General features: G+C 41.6%; 1 protein-coding gene across 2 annotated transcripts in view; it reads left to right on the forward strand.

Annotated features, from left to right (window-relative positions):
* Window positions 1–3,153: 3,153 nt before the first annotated feature.
* TNKS2 (tankyrase 2) overlaps window positions 3,154–16,831 on the forward strand; it is a 66,734-nt gene continuing 53,056 nt past the window's right edge. The window contains exons 1-2 of one of the 2 annotated variants that reach the window (XM_050805678.1): window positions 3,154–3,723; window positions 15,662–15,886. In XM_050805678.1, coding sequence (XP_050661635.1) covers window positions 3,525–3,723; window positions 15,662–15,886 — 424 coding nt within the window. In that variant the 5' untranslated portion in view covers window positions 3,154–3,524. The remainder of the gene's footprint in view (window positions 3,724–15,661; window positions 15,887–16,831) is intronic. The other variant, XM_050805679.1, reaches the window with a different exon arrangement.

The following is a 16,831-nucleotide window of genomic DNA, read 5'->3' on the forward strand; positions in this document are numbered from 1 at the left end:
CAGCCTCCCAAGTAGCTAGGACTACAGGTGCACCCCACCACATCCAGCTACTTTTTAAAATTGTATCTTTTATACAGATGGAGTTTCACTATGTTGCCCAGGCTGGTCTCAAACTCCTGGCCTCAAGTAATCCTGCTGCCTCAGCCTCCCAAAGTGCTGGGGAGCCACCACACCCAGCCTCTGTTCAAACTGTATCATGAGATTGCAGCAATTCAGTCATGTTTTCAGGCTCCACTTTAGTTCTCTTGCTATTTCCACCACGTATGCAGTTACTTCTTCCAGCGAACTCCTGAATCTCTCAAAGTCATCCATGAGGGATGGAATCAGCTTCTTCTAAATTCCTACTAATGTTGATATTTTGACCTCCTCCCATGAATTTTAATGGCATCTAGAATGGTGAATTCTTCCAGAAGATCGTCAATTCACTTCACCAAAGTCCATCAAAAGAATCACTATCTATGGCAGCTGTAGCCTTATGTAATGTATTTCTTAAATAATAAGACTTGAAAGTTGAAAGTAGTCCTTGATCCATCTACAGAATGGATGTTGTGTTCGCAAGCACGAAAACAACATCAATTTCTTTGTACATCTCCACCAGAGCTCTTGAGTATCCAGGTACAATGTCAATGAGCAGTAATATTTTGAAAGGCATCTTTTTTTGCTGATAAATGGGTCTCAACAGTAGGCTTAAAATATTCAGTAAGTCATGCTTACTGAATGTGCCATAATCCAAGCTTTGTTATTCCATTTATAGAACACAGACAGAATAGATTTATCATAATCCTTAAGGGCCCTAAGATTTTCAGAGTGGTAAATAAGCACTGGCTTCATCTTAAAGTCGCCAGCTGCATTAGCCCCTAACAAGAAAGTCAATCTATCCTTCGAAGCCAGACATTGACTTCTCTCTAGGTATGAAAGTTCTAGACAGCAGCATCTTCCAATAGAAGGCTACTTCATCTACAATGATAACGTATTGTTTAGTATAGCCACCTTGATCAATTACCTCAGCTATATATTCTAGATCAGTAGTCCCCAACCTTTTTGACACCAGGGACTGGTTTCATGGAAAACAATTTTTCCGCGGACTGAGGGGTGGCGGTGGAGGGGCATGGTGGGGGCGAGGCGGGGAAATGATTTGGGGATGAAACTGTTCCACTTCAGATCATCCGGCATTAGGGCATTAGAGTCTCATCCTAGATCCCTCACATCTGCAGTTCACAATAGGGTTTGAGCTCCTGTGAAAATCTAATGCTACTGCTGATCTGACAGGAGGTGGAGCTTAAGCGGTAATTCTCACTCCCCGCCCATCCCCACCCCCCCCCCCCCCCCCCACCTTCTCCAGCTGTGCTCCCTTGTTCCTTACAGGCCAGGGACCAGTACCGGTCCAAGGGCCGGAGGATGGGGACCCCTCTTCTAATTAACTTGCTATAGCTGCCACATCAGCATTTGCTGCTTCACCTTACACTTCTTTCTACATTATGAAGACAGCTTCTTTCCTTAAACTTCATGAACCAACCTCTGCTAGCTTCTAACTTGTCTTCTGCAACTTCCTCAGGTCTCTCAGCCTTCACAAAATTGAAGAGAGTTAGGGCTTTGGTCTGGATTCAGCTTTGGCTTAAGGGAATGTTGTGGCTGGTTTGATCTTCTATCCAGACCACGCAAACGTTCTTCATATTGGCGGTAAGGCTGTTTCACTTTCTTATCATTCATGTGTTCACTGGAGTAGCACTTTTAATTTCCTTCAAAAACTTCTCCTCTGCATCCACAACTTGGCTGTCTGGTGCAAGGGGGCCTATCTCAGCTTTCAACATGCCTTCTGCACTAAGCTGAATCATTTCTAGCTTTTGATTTAAAGTGAGAGATATGCAACTTTTCCTTTCACTTGAAACCTAGAAACCATTGTAGAGTTCTTAACTGGCCTCATTTCAGTATTATTGTGTAAGGGAACAGATAGGTCCAAGGGGAGGGAGAGAGATGGTAGAATAGCCTGTCAGTGGGGCAATCAGAACACACATTTATTGATTGATTGCTGTCTTCTATGGGTGTGGTTTGTGGTGCCCCAAAACAATTACAACGGTGATTTCAACTTCTCACTGATTATAGATCACCATAGCAGATTTATGAGAAGAAAAATAATAAACGCAATCATATTGGTAGTGTTCTAGTCCTAGATACGTTCATGCATGTTCATTTTATTGATAAGCACCATAACTTCAATTTCATATTCATAAAAATGTTCAAAAAAGTGTACATTCTCTTTTAGTACTGTAGTGAGTCAACACTCCCCAACAAAAACTGGATTTCCTGAAAAACAGGTTAAGGTAGCGGGTGGCGGGGGGATGCTTTTCAGAATGCCAAAGGTCAACATGTATCATCTTCTGCAAGTAAAATGTATGTACATGCATACCTTTCCTTCAGTTTAAGACAAGGGGGTGTCGTGAGGAATTATCGTGTAAAACTTCACCACTACCTTAACCATAAAAATCAAGTATGTGCTTTTCTTTGGTTTGTTGGTCAAAGAAAAAATTACAACTCAGAAAACTTTCTTGGAGATGCCTATGCTCAGTGTATCCAAACTTTAGGCATGTCGGGTACAATATTGATTTACAAAAAGTTCCTCTAATCAATCCTGAGCTAGTAACTTACTGTGGAAAGAGTAATTGATCACAGCCATCCCTCCAACTGGAGTCAACTTTCATGACTGTTCTGATTTCCTTTATTTTGGGGCAGTTCATCCAAACTTCTAATTAAACGGCAACTACCTCACTTTTGATAAGTGGTTTACAAGAAACAGCAACAACAAAGCAGTTGCGGAGGAAAGAAAAGAAACACAGTTAAAAAAAAAAAAAAAGGAAAAGAAATCTCCCAGGAGAAAGGGATGTGGAAGCTGAAACTACGGACAATTTCCACACTAAGACTTCCAAAAGCATATGCAAGATCGAAGCAAAACTTTCAAGTGCTCTTTTTCAGTGCAATGCTAGCGACGAAGTTCAGCTTGGAAAGCCCAGGGCTTAAAAAAAAACAACAAAAAAGACAATATGTAGAATCGTTTGGCTTCAGCAAAACCCACCGCAAAGATGGCGGTGGGACTAAGCCCCTTCTCCCGACGCCGAAGCCTCTCGCCTCACATTTCCCACAAACCCTTCTCGGCGCCCCGCTCGCCGAAACCTGCCCGGCCGGTGCCCGGCCACTGCGCACGCGCAGAACAACGTCACGTGCGCTCCCAGGGCTTGGCGGAGCTGGCAGGAGGGGCCTTGCCAGCTTCCGCCGCCGCGTCGCTTCAGGTCTCGGACGGCGGATTCGCGCTGCCTCCGCCGCCGCGGGGCAGCCGGGGGGCAGGGAGCCAAGCGAGGGGTGCGCGTTGGCGCGGCCATGGGACTGAGCCGGATCCGGTGACAGCAGGGAGCCGAGCGGCCCGGGCCCTGAGCGCGTCTCCTCCGGGGGGCCTCGCCCTCCTGCTCGCGGGGCCGGGGCTCCTGCTGCCGTTGCTGGCGCTGCTGCTGGCTGTGGCGGCGGCCAGGATCATGTCGGGTCGCCGCTGCGCCGGCGGGGGAGCGGCCTCCGCGAGCTCGGCGGCCGAGGCCATGGAACCGGCCGCCCGAGAGCTATTTGAGGCGTGCCGCAACGGGGACGTGGAGCGAGTCAAGAGGCTGGTGACGCCTGAGAAGGTGAACAGCCGCGACACGGCGGGCAGGAAATCCACCCCGCTGCACTTCGCCGCAGGTAACCGGGGCCAGCGTTTCCTCGCCTCGCTCCAGACCCCCCCCACCTGCGCACCCGGGGCCCACAGGCCTGAAACCAGTGCTCCTCCGCCCCCCGACCTTTCTCCAGGGCTCAGGTCCTGGTGATCTCTCTCTCTTCCAGTGGGGACTGAGGAGATTAGGGGTGGGGTGAGCGTGCCACACTCACTGGAAGTTTTTGTTTTGTTTTTTTTGCCGGGGGTGGGGGGTGGTTTGGGGTTTTGGCTTTGTTTTGTTTTACAGTATCAACAATACCTGTACCAACTTCCGGTCTTGTTACCCTAGAAGGCCTCTACACACAAGAAAGAGTAGGGGAAGTAGTTGATAGACCTTATGATTTAAAAGGTCAGTTATCTCCAAAATTTTTCGTTCTTGCGAGTTCCATTTGGGTTAAGGTCTTGAAGGACTTTGCAAAATACAAGGAAGTAATTTCGGAGGAGTAACTTAATAGGACCTTCACACATTAGCATTTGTTAGTTTATCAGGATAGCCAATCATTACCAAGTTTCTGGAGTGACTAGAACTGGAAATAGGCAAGTTTGGGAGAACTGAAATCTGACTTAGGCTGGGTGCGGGAAGCCTTAGACGCACACACACACACAAGTTGGGGTGGAAAGTAGTAGTGTAAGAGGAAAGCTGGTGCAAGTACTTTAGCTTGAATCTAGAATTTAAGTTGGGACTAACCTTGCTTCATTCTGAAATTTGGATCGTTTGAATTACATTAATATATAGTAGATTCACTTCATGATATAAGCATGTTAAATTTAGTCGAATAATTTAAAAGAGCCTTAGATGGGATATTCAGCTTATTTCCATAAAACATACATGCTTTTCACTTGTAGGAAAGATTATGACTTTTTCTAACTTCAGGTGAGTCATACGTGATTGAAAATGGGAGTACCTCTTCTTACCTCTGACAATCCTGGTTTTTTGTTTTGTGTATTTCATGAATGTTTAAAACAATTTTTTAAAAAATCAGGGAATACTTTTAAAGTACTCCTGTTCTTTTGGAGCTAGGTTGATGAAGAGAAAAGGAGCAGTGAGAAAGATTTCCTGTTTCACAGATACTACTTTTACACTTTCTACGAATTGGAGATTTGTTCGCTTAAACCTGTTCCGGGTTTTAAATGTAAACACTACCAGGAGGTATGCTTTTTTGACCAATTGCACCTTTGTTGGATTTCCACTGGGGAGTCTTTTAAAAAGAAGAAAGTTTGGAGAATCTAGGTGGGAGAATTAAAAACAGTTTGTGGGCAATGGAAAGAGAAGGAAGAATACGTAAGTCAAATCACACCTAGTTAGCCTTTTTGCCTGAAATTTTGGTGGTAAGTGCTGCCATTCTTGAGCTAATTTAGATTGTCCTGTTTGACCATGTAGTCAACATTTAAACAACTGGTTTGGCAAACTGTCACGATCAACTGATACATAAGCCAAAGGGTAGGGTTACTTAGATTCTGTTTGGTTGATCTGTGGGATAAAAATAACCAAGAAAGATCTTAGTTGCTACCTTTTAAGAATTTGGTGTATTAGTGAGTTCATATCTGAAAATAGTAATATTTAGAGATGTAAGGTTATGGTGTTAGATCCTCACTGACCTTGTTCCTTCTCTACCTTCCCGCCTTCAGTTCTGTCCCAACATTTCAAAGCATTTTTTTACATAGGTTTCATTTTGTTTGTTTAAGTTTGGAAAACTTAATATTTTGGAAACCAACCCACCACTCGCAACTTACCCAAATTATCAAGTATAGGTTATAAAATTAAGAGGTCTCGAGGTATGAAAAGGGAGTAATAAAAATTATGAGGTGGGGGTTCTTCATTCAACCAGAGCTTTTAAAGTCCTGCACTTCAATCATATAAGAAACTTTTTAAAAAACTGGCTTTGTAAATTTAATCTGAATTTTAGGTTCATCAGAGAAAAGCTCTTTAAGTGCATCTAACTACTTTTTCACTTAATGTATGGAGAATACACTTTATAATCTGTTGTAGGTAGTGAGTTATCAGTCATGTTAATGTGCCTGCAAGCGTACTGTTGGAAGTTCAACACAGGTGGTGGTATTATGTAACTGCCTGACCAAGCAGTTTCTTGTGTTTGTACATCAGTCATAGAGTTAGCTGTTGGAGGTGATGGGGGACATAATTATTTTAAAATTTTTTATAGCCAGTTAAAGTTTGGAGATTTTATTAGAGGAGGCATGTTTTTTGTCTTTTTGTTTTGTTTCCCAAGTAGTATTAGCACTGAGAGGTGCGTGCAGACCACAGAAAATGAAAATCAGTTTAGAAAACATTTGGTTTAATTTCATCCCCAAAAGTTAGTTCAATTAAAAGAATAATCAGTTGCCAGCACCAAGACAGTTAAATTCTATTAATGAGGAAGACAGTCAGCATAAACAGGAATTTTCCTTCTACTAGGTGATTTTTTATTATTGCACTAGATTGCATACTTTTCTTCTAGATAAATATTATTTAAGAAGTAATTCCTTAGGAGAAAAATGACTCTGAAAATTGTTTCCTTTTCAGTCCGCCTGCCACTGCCCCCGACCATACACAGATATACACAAGATAGGAATAATTTTTTTTTTTTTTTTTTTTTTTGAGACAGAGTCTAGCTCTGTCTCCCAAGCTGGGGTGCAATGGCACGATCTCAGCTCACTGCAACCTCCATCTCCCAGGTTCAAGCAATTCTCCTGTCTCAGCCTCCTGAGTAGCTGGGATTACAGGTATGTACCACCACGCCCGGCTAATTTTTGTATTTTTTGTAGAGACAGGGTTTCACCATGTTGGTCAGGCTGGTCTCAAACTCTTGATCTCGTGATCCGCCTGCCTCGGCCTCCCAAAGTACTGGGATCACAGGCGAGAGCCGCCGTGCCTGGCCAGGAATGATTTTTTCCAACACATAACAGAACTTGTAGAGGCAAGTTGGTGGTAGGGTGGCTGTTGCTCTAATTTTACTAAAAGCAAAAGTATCTGAAATTCTTAACAGTTAATGCCCTAGAAAACAACAGATTTCAGTAAAGAAGACTCTGCTTCTCTGAGCTTATTTCTAAAAAGTAAAGAAGAGGTGACACGAACTTGGGGAGAAAGTCATCTTGATGTCATCATAGAAATGAAAGAAATATGTGGCATTCCTTACAATCTTAGAACTCCTCTTGGAGTAGAGGTAGAAGTTTGCATTGTAGAGTCCTAGCTAAACAAAGTAACACTTGTTTTATATTTATAATATGTTACAATTAGTATGAGTATGCTACTGAGCCATATACATTGGACTGGTTAGACTGGACTTGGATTATTATATTCAATTGTGTGAATCAAATATAAGATGGGATTTTTTTTATTCAGAGGAGGAAAGTGGAATCAGAGCGTCTGGAATTTATTGCACAAGCATAGATAGGAAAATTAGTGCTGCTTATTCTAGAGATGAAAGAAGACTATACCATGTTACCGTCTTCACATATGTGGAAGAATCACAAAGAGTGAGTGGATATTACTTGTGTGGCTTTGGGAGTCAAAACTAAGGCCAGTAGGTGGAAGGTTACAAGTGGTCAGACAACCTTTAACAATATTCAGCCATGGAACTGGCTGGAAGTATCCAAGCAGTGGCTGGACTGGCATTCTTCAGAGATGTTGTAGAGAGGATTTCAGCCTAGTTCAGCCAACAAGTTATAATCTCATTGGTACAAGAAGGCTTTGACTGCTCAGCTACCAAAGATATACTAGCTTTTGTGATTGCCATTCATATCTTTCCCCGAAATGATAACTATTGGAGACCTCCAGTAACCTGTCAGTAACATTTCCTTCTTTGGCTGTAGGCCAATATCATAGTTGTAAGAGATGCACAAAATTTATCCAACACTCTTCACCTGAAACTACAATTATAGATTGTTGTTTTAAGGATTGGTTTTTGCTATGGGAGATGTTTAAATCATACATCAGCAGGAAACCCTAGTATCAAATAAAGATCAATCTATTTAGGAATTCATCATCTTTCTTCACTTGTCAAATCTCCCAATGTATTATCAAGATTTTGAGCCATACCTTTGCCCTCAGCTCTTGCTGGATTTAGAGGTAGATAGTCGACTTCAGTAACAAGAGTTTGGAGTACTCCTTTCAGTATTCCCCCATTCAGATGGTCAAAATTTCATCACTGTAGAGGCCATGGCATTCTTTTCCAAGTTTCTACTAATCTGGCCAGACAGTATATCTATCCCAAGTTGAGATGGGCAAAGTCCTCTCCCTTGTATTCTTCATTCTTAAGAAATATATGTGGGAAATACTTTTCTGGATCTTAGCAAACTGAAGTTAATAGTAAATGAGGCCCAGGCACGGTGCCACAGGCTATAATCCCAGCACTCTGGGAGGCAAAGGCAGGAGTATCACCTGAGCTCAAGAGTTCAAGACCAGCCTGGGCAACATGGTAAAACCTCATCTCTACAAAAAAATTGAAAAATGAGCTGGGCATGGTGGCACAGGCCTGACACTTTGGGAGGCAAAGACAGGAGTATCACTTGAGCTTAAGAGTTCAAGAGCAGCCTGGGCAACATGGCGAAACTTCATCTCTACAAAAAAAAATAGAAAACTTAGCCAGGCATGGTGGCGCAGGCCTGTAGTACTAGCTACTTGGGAGGCTAAGGTTGGAGGATTACTTGAGCCAAGGCTGCAGTGAGCTGAAATTGCACCATTGCGCTCTAGGCTGGGCAACAGAGGGAAACCTTGTAACACAGAATAGTAAATGAGAGGTTTAAAATGACATTCCTCAGAAAAAATCTGTCACTGAGAGTCCTGACTGACTGTTGCTTGAAAGCTGAAGGCTGTTTGATTATACCTTCCAATCTCCCAGACCACAGGAGCTTTGTTTTGTGGCATTTGTTGACATTTTTCCAGAACTTTGCCTTTGGACAAAACCCTGTGTGATAGCCTACCTTTAGATATTGCAAGACATCACCATCTCATATGGGACCAATGGTATTATCAGTGATTAATCCCACCTTTGGACTATAAAAGACAGGAGAGGAATAGCACTTAGTTAAACTTCCTAAGAGTCTAAGTTGGTTTCTCTGTAGGGACTTGACTGCCTCACAGCTTTTGGGAAGCCATTCAGATGAAAGCATGTTTCCAGTATAGCAGCAAAATATGATACTATTAACAATAGTCATGGTTGGCAACCAGTACCTGGAGCTGCTGAAACTGATGGCATCTAGATAAGTAATAAATTTGACAAGAGGCTACTTTCTCTGTTTTCACAAATCATTAACACCATATTCTTTGTGAGGGTCCTTTCCTATTCCAGCAGAGTATTAGACATGCATTAAACAAATGTTTGTCAAGTCCTACTATATGCCAGACACTGACCTTGTCCCTGAGTAAACTGAAATAAATAAGACACAATACCTGCCATTAACTGACACGTGGTTAATGTGGTCAACAAATACACTTTACAGATAGGCCTGCTTTGCTTCACTGTAAGCACTGTGTAGTAGATTCATACTCTGTGTATGGTTTCATCAGGATTTTCACAAGTAGAACAGTGTTTGAAGTTGAGTGCTGTTCCATAATTACAAAATAAACTACAGTATGTCCTGAGCAGCCATGACTACCAACTTTATTTAGGCTTCTGGTTCCTCATAAAGAGATCCTTAGAATATGGAGATTGATATTGACTCTGAGGATATGCCTATTTATGTTCTACCTGGCCAGTGAGAATGTGATCAGAATATACCCTGCAAAGCATTTTTTCTTTCAGAAATCGATGCTTAACAGAAGTACTTTGAACTATTCTTGAGACCATAACAATAGGGATTTTATCAAGGATTACTCCTCAGTTTGGGAGGTATGATTTTTTTGGGGGTCGGGGGTGAGACACAGAGTTTCACTCTTGTCGCCCAGGCTGGAGTGCAGTGGTGCGATCTTGGCTCACTTCAACCTCCACCTCCCAGGTTCAAGCAATTCTCCTGCCTCCTGCTTCAGCTTCCCGAGTAGCTGGGATTACAGGCATGTACCGCCATGCCTGGCTAATTTTTATATTTTTAGTAAAAACGGGGTTTCACCATGTTGACCACGGTGGTCTCGAACTCCTGACCTCAGGTGATCCACCCACATCTGCCTCCCAAAGTGCTGGGATTACAGGTGTGAGTCTCAGCGCCCAGCCAGGAAGTATCTTAAATCTAAAGATTTCGCTAGACTCCAAACAGCTTTTTTTTTTTTTTTTTTTTTTTTTAACATAGCTACCTATTGACTGCTTCCAAATAATTTAAGTGCCCAAGATGTGGCTTCAAACTTTCAAAATCTCAGACTCTTCATCTACTGTCTCAGCGTAGCAGATTACGTTCACTCACATATTGTAGTTCTTACCTTATGAGTGTAAAATCATACTGACCTCTACTATCAGTCACCAGACTGGTTTCAGACATCTTAATGACTAGGAAATCATGTTAATACAAACATTGACACAAGTAATCTGTGTCTTGGAATGTTGGTAACTATGTGGGTATAATCACTTTACCCATTCTACCCATATCGATTGCCTCAGCTAAAACTTAGTTTCAGTAATGTCTTTGTCTTTAACTCTGATTTCACACAACCCTCTTCTCTTTCCAGTCTTATTTTGACAGAAAGCTACTACTTGACCTTCTTTTAGATCACCAATCCTTTGGGACAGATATCTTCCCACTTGACACTGTCTCTTGTAACAGCTAGATGTTTTACTCCAGCTATTTCTGTGCACACCTAACTCTCCTTTCTGGGGGAGTTAGGCTGTGAGTCACCATTTTGATTACTTCAGATATGCTTATTACTGCTGAAGAATAGTAATCCTTATTCTAAAATGCTTGCGTACGTCAAATAACTTTATAGAGTTAGCTTTACAACTTTTTCTTTATTTTGATTCTTTTTCTCTTACTTTCCAAATTAAGAAGCCTTTTTCTAAAAGCATTTCCTGCAGGTGGGTGCTAAGTGGTTGGGATAGCAGAACCATAGATTAGGGCAACTGTGGATAGCCTACTTGGGGAGGACAGTGTGATCAGCAATGCCCAGGAAGTGATCAGGAAGGAAGACTGAAGTCAGGGCTAATGACAGCAAGAGCTGACCTTCACCTCTTTGAAATTTTACTACTTGGCTTCTGCAGTGCCATTCTTTCTTAGTTTTACTTCTCAGTCTCTTTTTCATATACCGTGATACCGTGATACATTGATTCAGCAAATATCAACAAATTGCTCTGTACCGTGTACTCTGAAGGATGCTGGGGAAGTAGTGATGAATTAAGATGCACATGGCTCTTGTCCTTCATGGAACTAAGAGTCTAGAAAATGCTGGGCGCGGTGGCTCGTGCCTGTAATCCCAGCACTTTGGGAGGCCGAGGTGGGTGGATCACAAGGTCAGGAGATCGAGACCATCCTGGCTAACACGGTGAAACCCTGTCTCTAGTAAAAATACAAAAAAAATTAGCTGGGCATGGTGGCGGGTGCCTGTAGCCCCAGCTACTCCGAGGGCTGAGGCAGGAGAATGGCTGGTGTGAACCTAGGAGGTGGAGCTTGCAGCGAGCCACGATGGCACCACTGTACTCCAGCCTGGGGGACAGAGCGAGACTCCGTCTCAAAAAAAAAAAAAAAAAGTCTAGAAAATAAGTAAAGAGTAATTACAAATTTTAATAAGTGCCAAGAAATACTGCTATGAACAGCAAAGACAAAAATCCCTGCTGGTATGGAGCTTGCATTCTAGTGAAGGAGGTGGGAGATAGACCAACTAAATGGTGTGAAGATAGGAAAAAATGTGGATGGGCAGAAGGGACTATTTTAGATAGGATGATCGGGGATAGCCTTCTTAAGGTGGTGACATTTAAACAAACCAGGTAGTGAGTACAAGTAGGATGCTTTGTGCAAGGGAAGAGCATTCCAAGCAGAAGGGCAGCATGTACCAAGTCAATGGCATACTTGACAAACTGAAAGAAAGCTATATTATAGTTGGGAAAGGGAAGAATGGTGTGAAGTGAAATTAGAGAAAGTGAGGGCCAGTTCATGAGGGAGCTTTTAAGGCCATAGTCGAGTGTTTGAATTTTATTCTAAGAGCATCAGTGGGAAACCAAGGAATTATTTTAAACACGGCTGTGATATGATTATTTTTAAAAGGTCACTAGAGACAGAAGTGGAAATGAGAGACCTATTTAGGGGAGACTATTGCAGGAACTTATGCTGGAGGTGATAGTGTTTGGAGTAAGGTAATATCAGTGGAAATAGAAGTTGGAAACATGTTGAGTTTGAGATACCTTTAAAATATCTGGAAGGAAACATGTTAAGTAAACATTCTGGAATTTGGGTGAAAAGTCTAGACTGGAGATTTAAATTTGAGGGTTGTGCATCTAGGTGGTATTTAAAGCCGTGGGATCAGATAAGATTATCTAAAAAGAGGTTAGAGAACTGAGTCTTGAGGAATCCCAGCATTTAGAAATTGGGTAGAGGAAGCAATAAGCCTTCAGTGAGATATGACATGTCTAAAACTTGGACTCCTCATCTTCTGCCACAAATCTATTTTCATCTGCAGCCTTGCCCCCATTTCAGTTGATGGCAACTTCACTCTTCCATTACACAGGCCAAAAACCTTGGCAGTAGTGTGTGTAGTAGTAAGATTGGAAACAACGTAACTATGTATGAGAATGGAACTAGTTACATTTTGACTCTCCCAGTTAAAAAAATATATGCAATACTGATAGAAGTTGATTTCTGGGATATTATTAATAGCAGATGTTTTTTTAAGAAAGAAAGATGTAAACACTGTCTTTAAAGATATATATTAGCAGATGTTTGCTTGCATGTATGTAAAATAACTTCAAGGTATGTGAAAAAAAAAAAAAGTGATAACCAGAAGGAAGGAAACTGGGAAGCTGGGAATAGGGGTGGGAGGAAGGCTTCACCAGCCATGTGACTATTACCTATCGTGTTCACATGAACCATGTGGATATACTATCCTAACCAAATCAGTCTTAATCTTAGCCCTTATCATCTGTCACCTAGACTATGGCACATAGCATTCTAAAACCTTAAGGACATATCTACCGCCTATCTCTGCATTTGATTCATTTATTCACACAATTGCCAAGGTGATCTTTCTTAAAAAAAAAAAAACAGTCACTGCCCTAAACACATCATTCTGTGACTAATGATGTGTTGTAGCAGTATTTTTCCAACTGTTTCCAAGAGGTGCTCAGAGATGCAGGAATATTTTCTTTTGGATCTTTGTGAGGGGAAGAAGGAGGAATCAACCAGAATAGTTTTTATTTTATTCAGTTAATTTGCAATTCTATGAATGCCAACTATGTACTAGGCATTGGGTATTTAGCAGTAAACGTAACCTGTACCTATTATAATCTTAAATAAGATCTAATTGAAATCTGTCTGGGCCCGGTGCAATGGCTCATGCCTGTAATCCCCGCACTTTGGGAGGCTGAGGCTGGTGGATTACTTGAGGTCAGAAGTTTGAGACCAGCCTGGCCAACATGGCAATACCCCATGTCTACTAAAAATACAAAAAAGAATTAGCCAGACATGATGGTGCGCACCTGTAGTCCCAGCTACTAGGGAAACTAAGGCAAGAGAATCGCTTAAGCCCGGGAAGCAGAGGTTGCAGTGAGCCGAGATCACGCCATTGCACTCCAGCCTGGGTGACAGAGCAAGACTCTGTCTCAAAAAACAAAACAAAACCTGCTATCTGAAAACAGTTTGAAAAACACTAATTTATGGGACAAAGGCCAGGTGCTACCTTAGCCTAACATACTCCTTTTTGTTGTCGTTTTGTTTTTTGTTTTTTGTTTTTTGGTTTTTTTTTTTGAAACGGAGTCTCACTCTGTCTCCCGGGCTGGAGTGCAGTGGCCCAATCTCGGTGTACTGCAAGGTCCATCTCCCGGGTTCACGCCATTCTCCTGCCTCAGGCTCCCGAGTAGCTGGGACTACAGGCGCTTGCCACAACACCCGGCTAATTTTTTTTTTTTTTTCGTAGTAGAGACGGAGTTTCACCATGTTAGCCAGGATGGTCTCGATCTCCTGACCTCATGATCCACCCTCCTCGGCCTCCCAAAGTGCTGGGATTCGCCCGGCCAGCCTGACATTCTCCTGATCTAGCATCTGTCCACTTTGGCATTCTGCATCCTGGCTGTTATGGAGCATTTGTTCGTTCTTTTTTTTCTTTTCTTTTCTTTTCTTTTCTTTTCTTTCTTCTTCTTCTTCTTCTTTTTTTTTTCTGAGATGGAGTCTCACTCTGTTACCCAGGCTGGAGGGCGGTGGCGTGATCTTGGCTCACTACAACCTACACCTGCTGAGTTCAAGCAATTCTCATTCCTCAGCTTCCCGTGTAGCTGGGATTACAGGCACGTGCCACCACACCTGGCTAATTTTTTGTATTTTTAGTAGAGACTGAGTTTCACCATGCTGGCCAGGCTGGTCTTGAACTCCTGACCTCGTGATCTGCCTACCTGGGCCTCCCAAAGTGCTGGGATTACTGGCGTGAGCCACTGTGCCCAGCCCAAGCATTTATTCTTTCATACCTCCATGTCTGTGTACATTTTGTTTCTTTCTTGCTCATCTCCTTTCCCTCACCTCTCCCTCCTCTTCTCATTTTCCTAATGATCCCTTATTTTTCTGGAAGCTTTCAGCTTAAGTGTCATCACTGGAATCGCCTTAGGCAAGTCTTTTCCATTCTCTGCTTTCCCCTAGTTTAGGAGTTCCCTTCTTTAAGCTCTAGTAGCACTTTATGTATACGTAGCAATTATATTGTATTGAAATTTAAAATCTTCATATCTTAAATTATGAGCTCTTTGAGAGGGGGAAGAATCAAAGATACAAAGATACTCATCTTTGTGACCGCAGAGCCCAGCAATGTTAAAACAAAAATAGTTAATCTTTTCAACTATCTTTAGCTCTTCCATCAGGTGCAACCAGGCCAACCCCAGGCATCAACCTTAGAAATGTTGTACCATTACTTTCTTATCTGTTCTCATTGCTGGTCATCTTGGAAGAACTGCGGTCAGACTTGGTGGCTTTAAGAATAGAATGGAGAAATTTCAGAAGAGTGAGCAGTTCCTTTCTCTCTACCCAAACACATTATAGACCTCTCTCCATCTGCTTTAACATATGCCTGAAAGCCTTGTCATTTTACAACTAGGTGTAAAAAGATTTTAAGTACTAATATATAGGAATGATAAGAGATTGAAACTCATTGATACTAGATCTGTAAATCAGTATAAATAAATTATCAGACTTTTTTTGTTTGATTTGATTTGGGGGCAGTTGAGCAGAACTGTGGAATGTTGATACCTAAAGGAGGCCTCCTACATGGAAAGAAGTTATATATGTGTTATGCAAGTGACAAAGTAGGGACTCCTTTGAAGACACTGGATTTTATACTTTTGCCTGGGGTTATCTCTCTGTGTCTCACTACATAGACAAATACTAGCTGTAAGTGGATCTTTTTTTGTTGCTTCTCGTAGTCCCCCCAGTTTAGCAGAAACGTTCTATGAGATAGATATGGGAAAGGAATTCTGTCACTGTATCATAAGGTTGTGATTTACGTATTTAAGTTTTATACTTTGAACATCTGAAAATGTATACATACTAAATACACAGAACTCTATTGTAGAGTGAAAAACGTTTGAACTTTGAGCTTTCAGTCACTTATTTTGTGTTCTTTCTTTGAGGTTAGTAGTAGTAGTACCACCCAAGGCACTACTTAGGTACCACTACTACTTAGTGGAGAGTCACTCTGGCTTTATCATTAAGGTTAGTTACTGATATATTTCTGATCACCTTTCCATTAATTAGTTCTTGAATTGTTGAGTCTGTTATTATTTTTCAACCTGAAACATTTTAGCATGGATGGTACTTATTCTAATTTGATATCTTTTCCTTGTTGAACTTACGTGTGGACAATTTGTTTTCATCTAGGTTTTGGGCGGAAAGACGTAGTTGAATATTTGCTTCAGAATGGTGCAAATGTCCAAGCACGTGATGATGGGGGCCTTATTCCTCTTCATAATGCATGCTCTTTTGGTCATGCTGAAGTAGTCAATCTCCTTTTGCGACATGGTGCAGACCCCAATGCTCGAGATAATTGGAATTATACTCCTCTCCATGAAGCTGCAATTAAAGGAAAGATTGATGTTTGTATTGGTAAGGCTGTTAACTTTTCTGACTCTTCCTAATGTTGTAACTATTCTGAATCTGAACTGAATTAATCTGTTCATATCATCAAATTCTGTCAAGCTGAATTTATATATTTAAGAACATCCCATGATTTAATCTAACTACTATTTACTGAGTGTCTTTTTGTGTGTAGTACTGAGCCTAAATTTCTTTGGAGAATGGAATACAAAGTGCCTATTCTCTGGAAACTTGCATTCTCTTGGGAGATTAAATACACAAAGAGCCAGATAAAGGTATGGTGGAAGGGAACAGAGAGTGTTAAGAGGATAATGAGCACAGTGACTTGGCAGGATCAAGTCAAGGCCCTACTTTTTGGAGTCTTTCCAGTGGAGAAAGGGTTAAAAAGGTAGGTGAGGATTTCTTTATAAAAAGCTTTAAATACCAGGTTAAGGAGCTTGCTATTAGTATGTGTAGGCAGTGTGGAATATTGAAGATTTTTTGAGGAAGGGAACACTGTGATAAGAGTACATAGTATGCAGTCATGCTCCACGTAACTCCATTTCGAAATGGATGACATACATAAGGGTGGTCCCATAAGATTATAATGGAGCTAAAAAATTCCTGTCACCTACTAACTTCGTAGCAGTCCTAACTTCATAGCACAAGGCATTACTCAGGTTTTTGTGGTGATGCTGGGTTAACAAACCTAGTGCACTGCCAGTCATATAAAGGTATAGCATATGAAATTATGTACACTACATAATACTTGATAATAACCAACTTTGTTACTGGTTTATATATTTACTATACTTTTTATTGTGATTTAATTTTATTGAGTATACTCAGCAATTAAAAAAAAAAAGTTAACTGTAAAACAGCCTCAGGCAGGTGTTCCAGAAGAAGGCATTACTATATGGCAACTCTGTGTGTGGTGTTTTGCCCCTAAAGACCTTCCAGTGGGACAAGATGTGG

Source organism: Macaca thibetana, chromosome 9 (genome assembly GCF_024542745.1).
Source record: "Macaca thibetana thibetana isolate TM-01 chromosome 9, ASM2454274v1, whole genome shotgun sequence".
NCBI lineage: Eukaryota > Metazoa > Chordata > Mammalia > Primates > Cercopithecidae > Macaca > Macaca thibetana.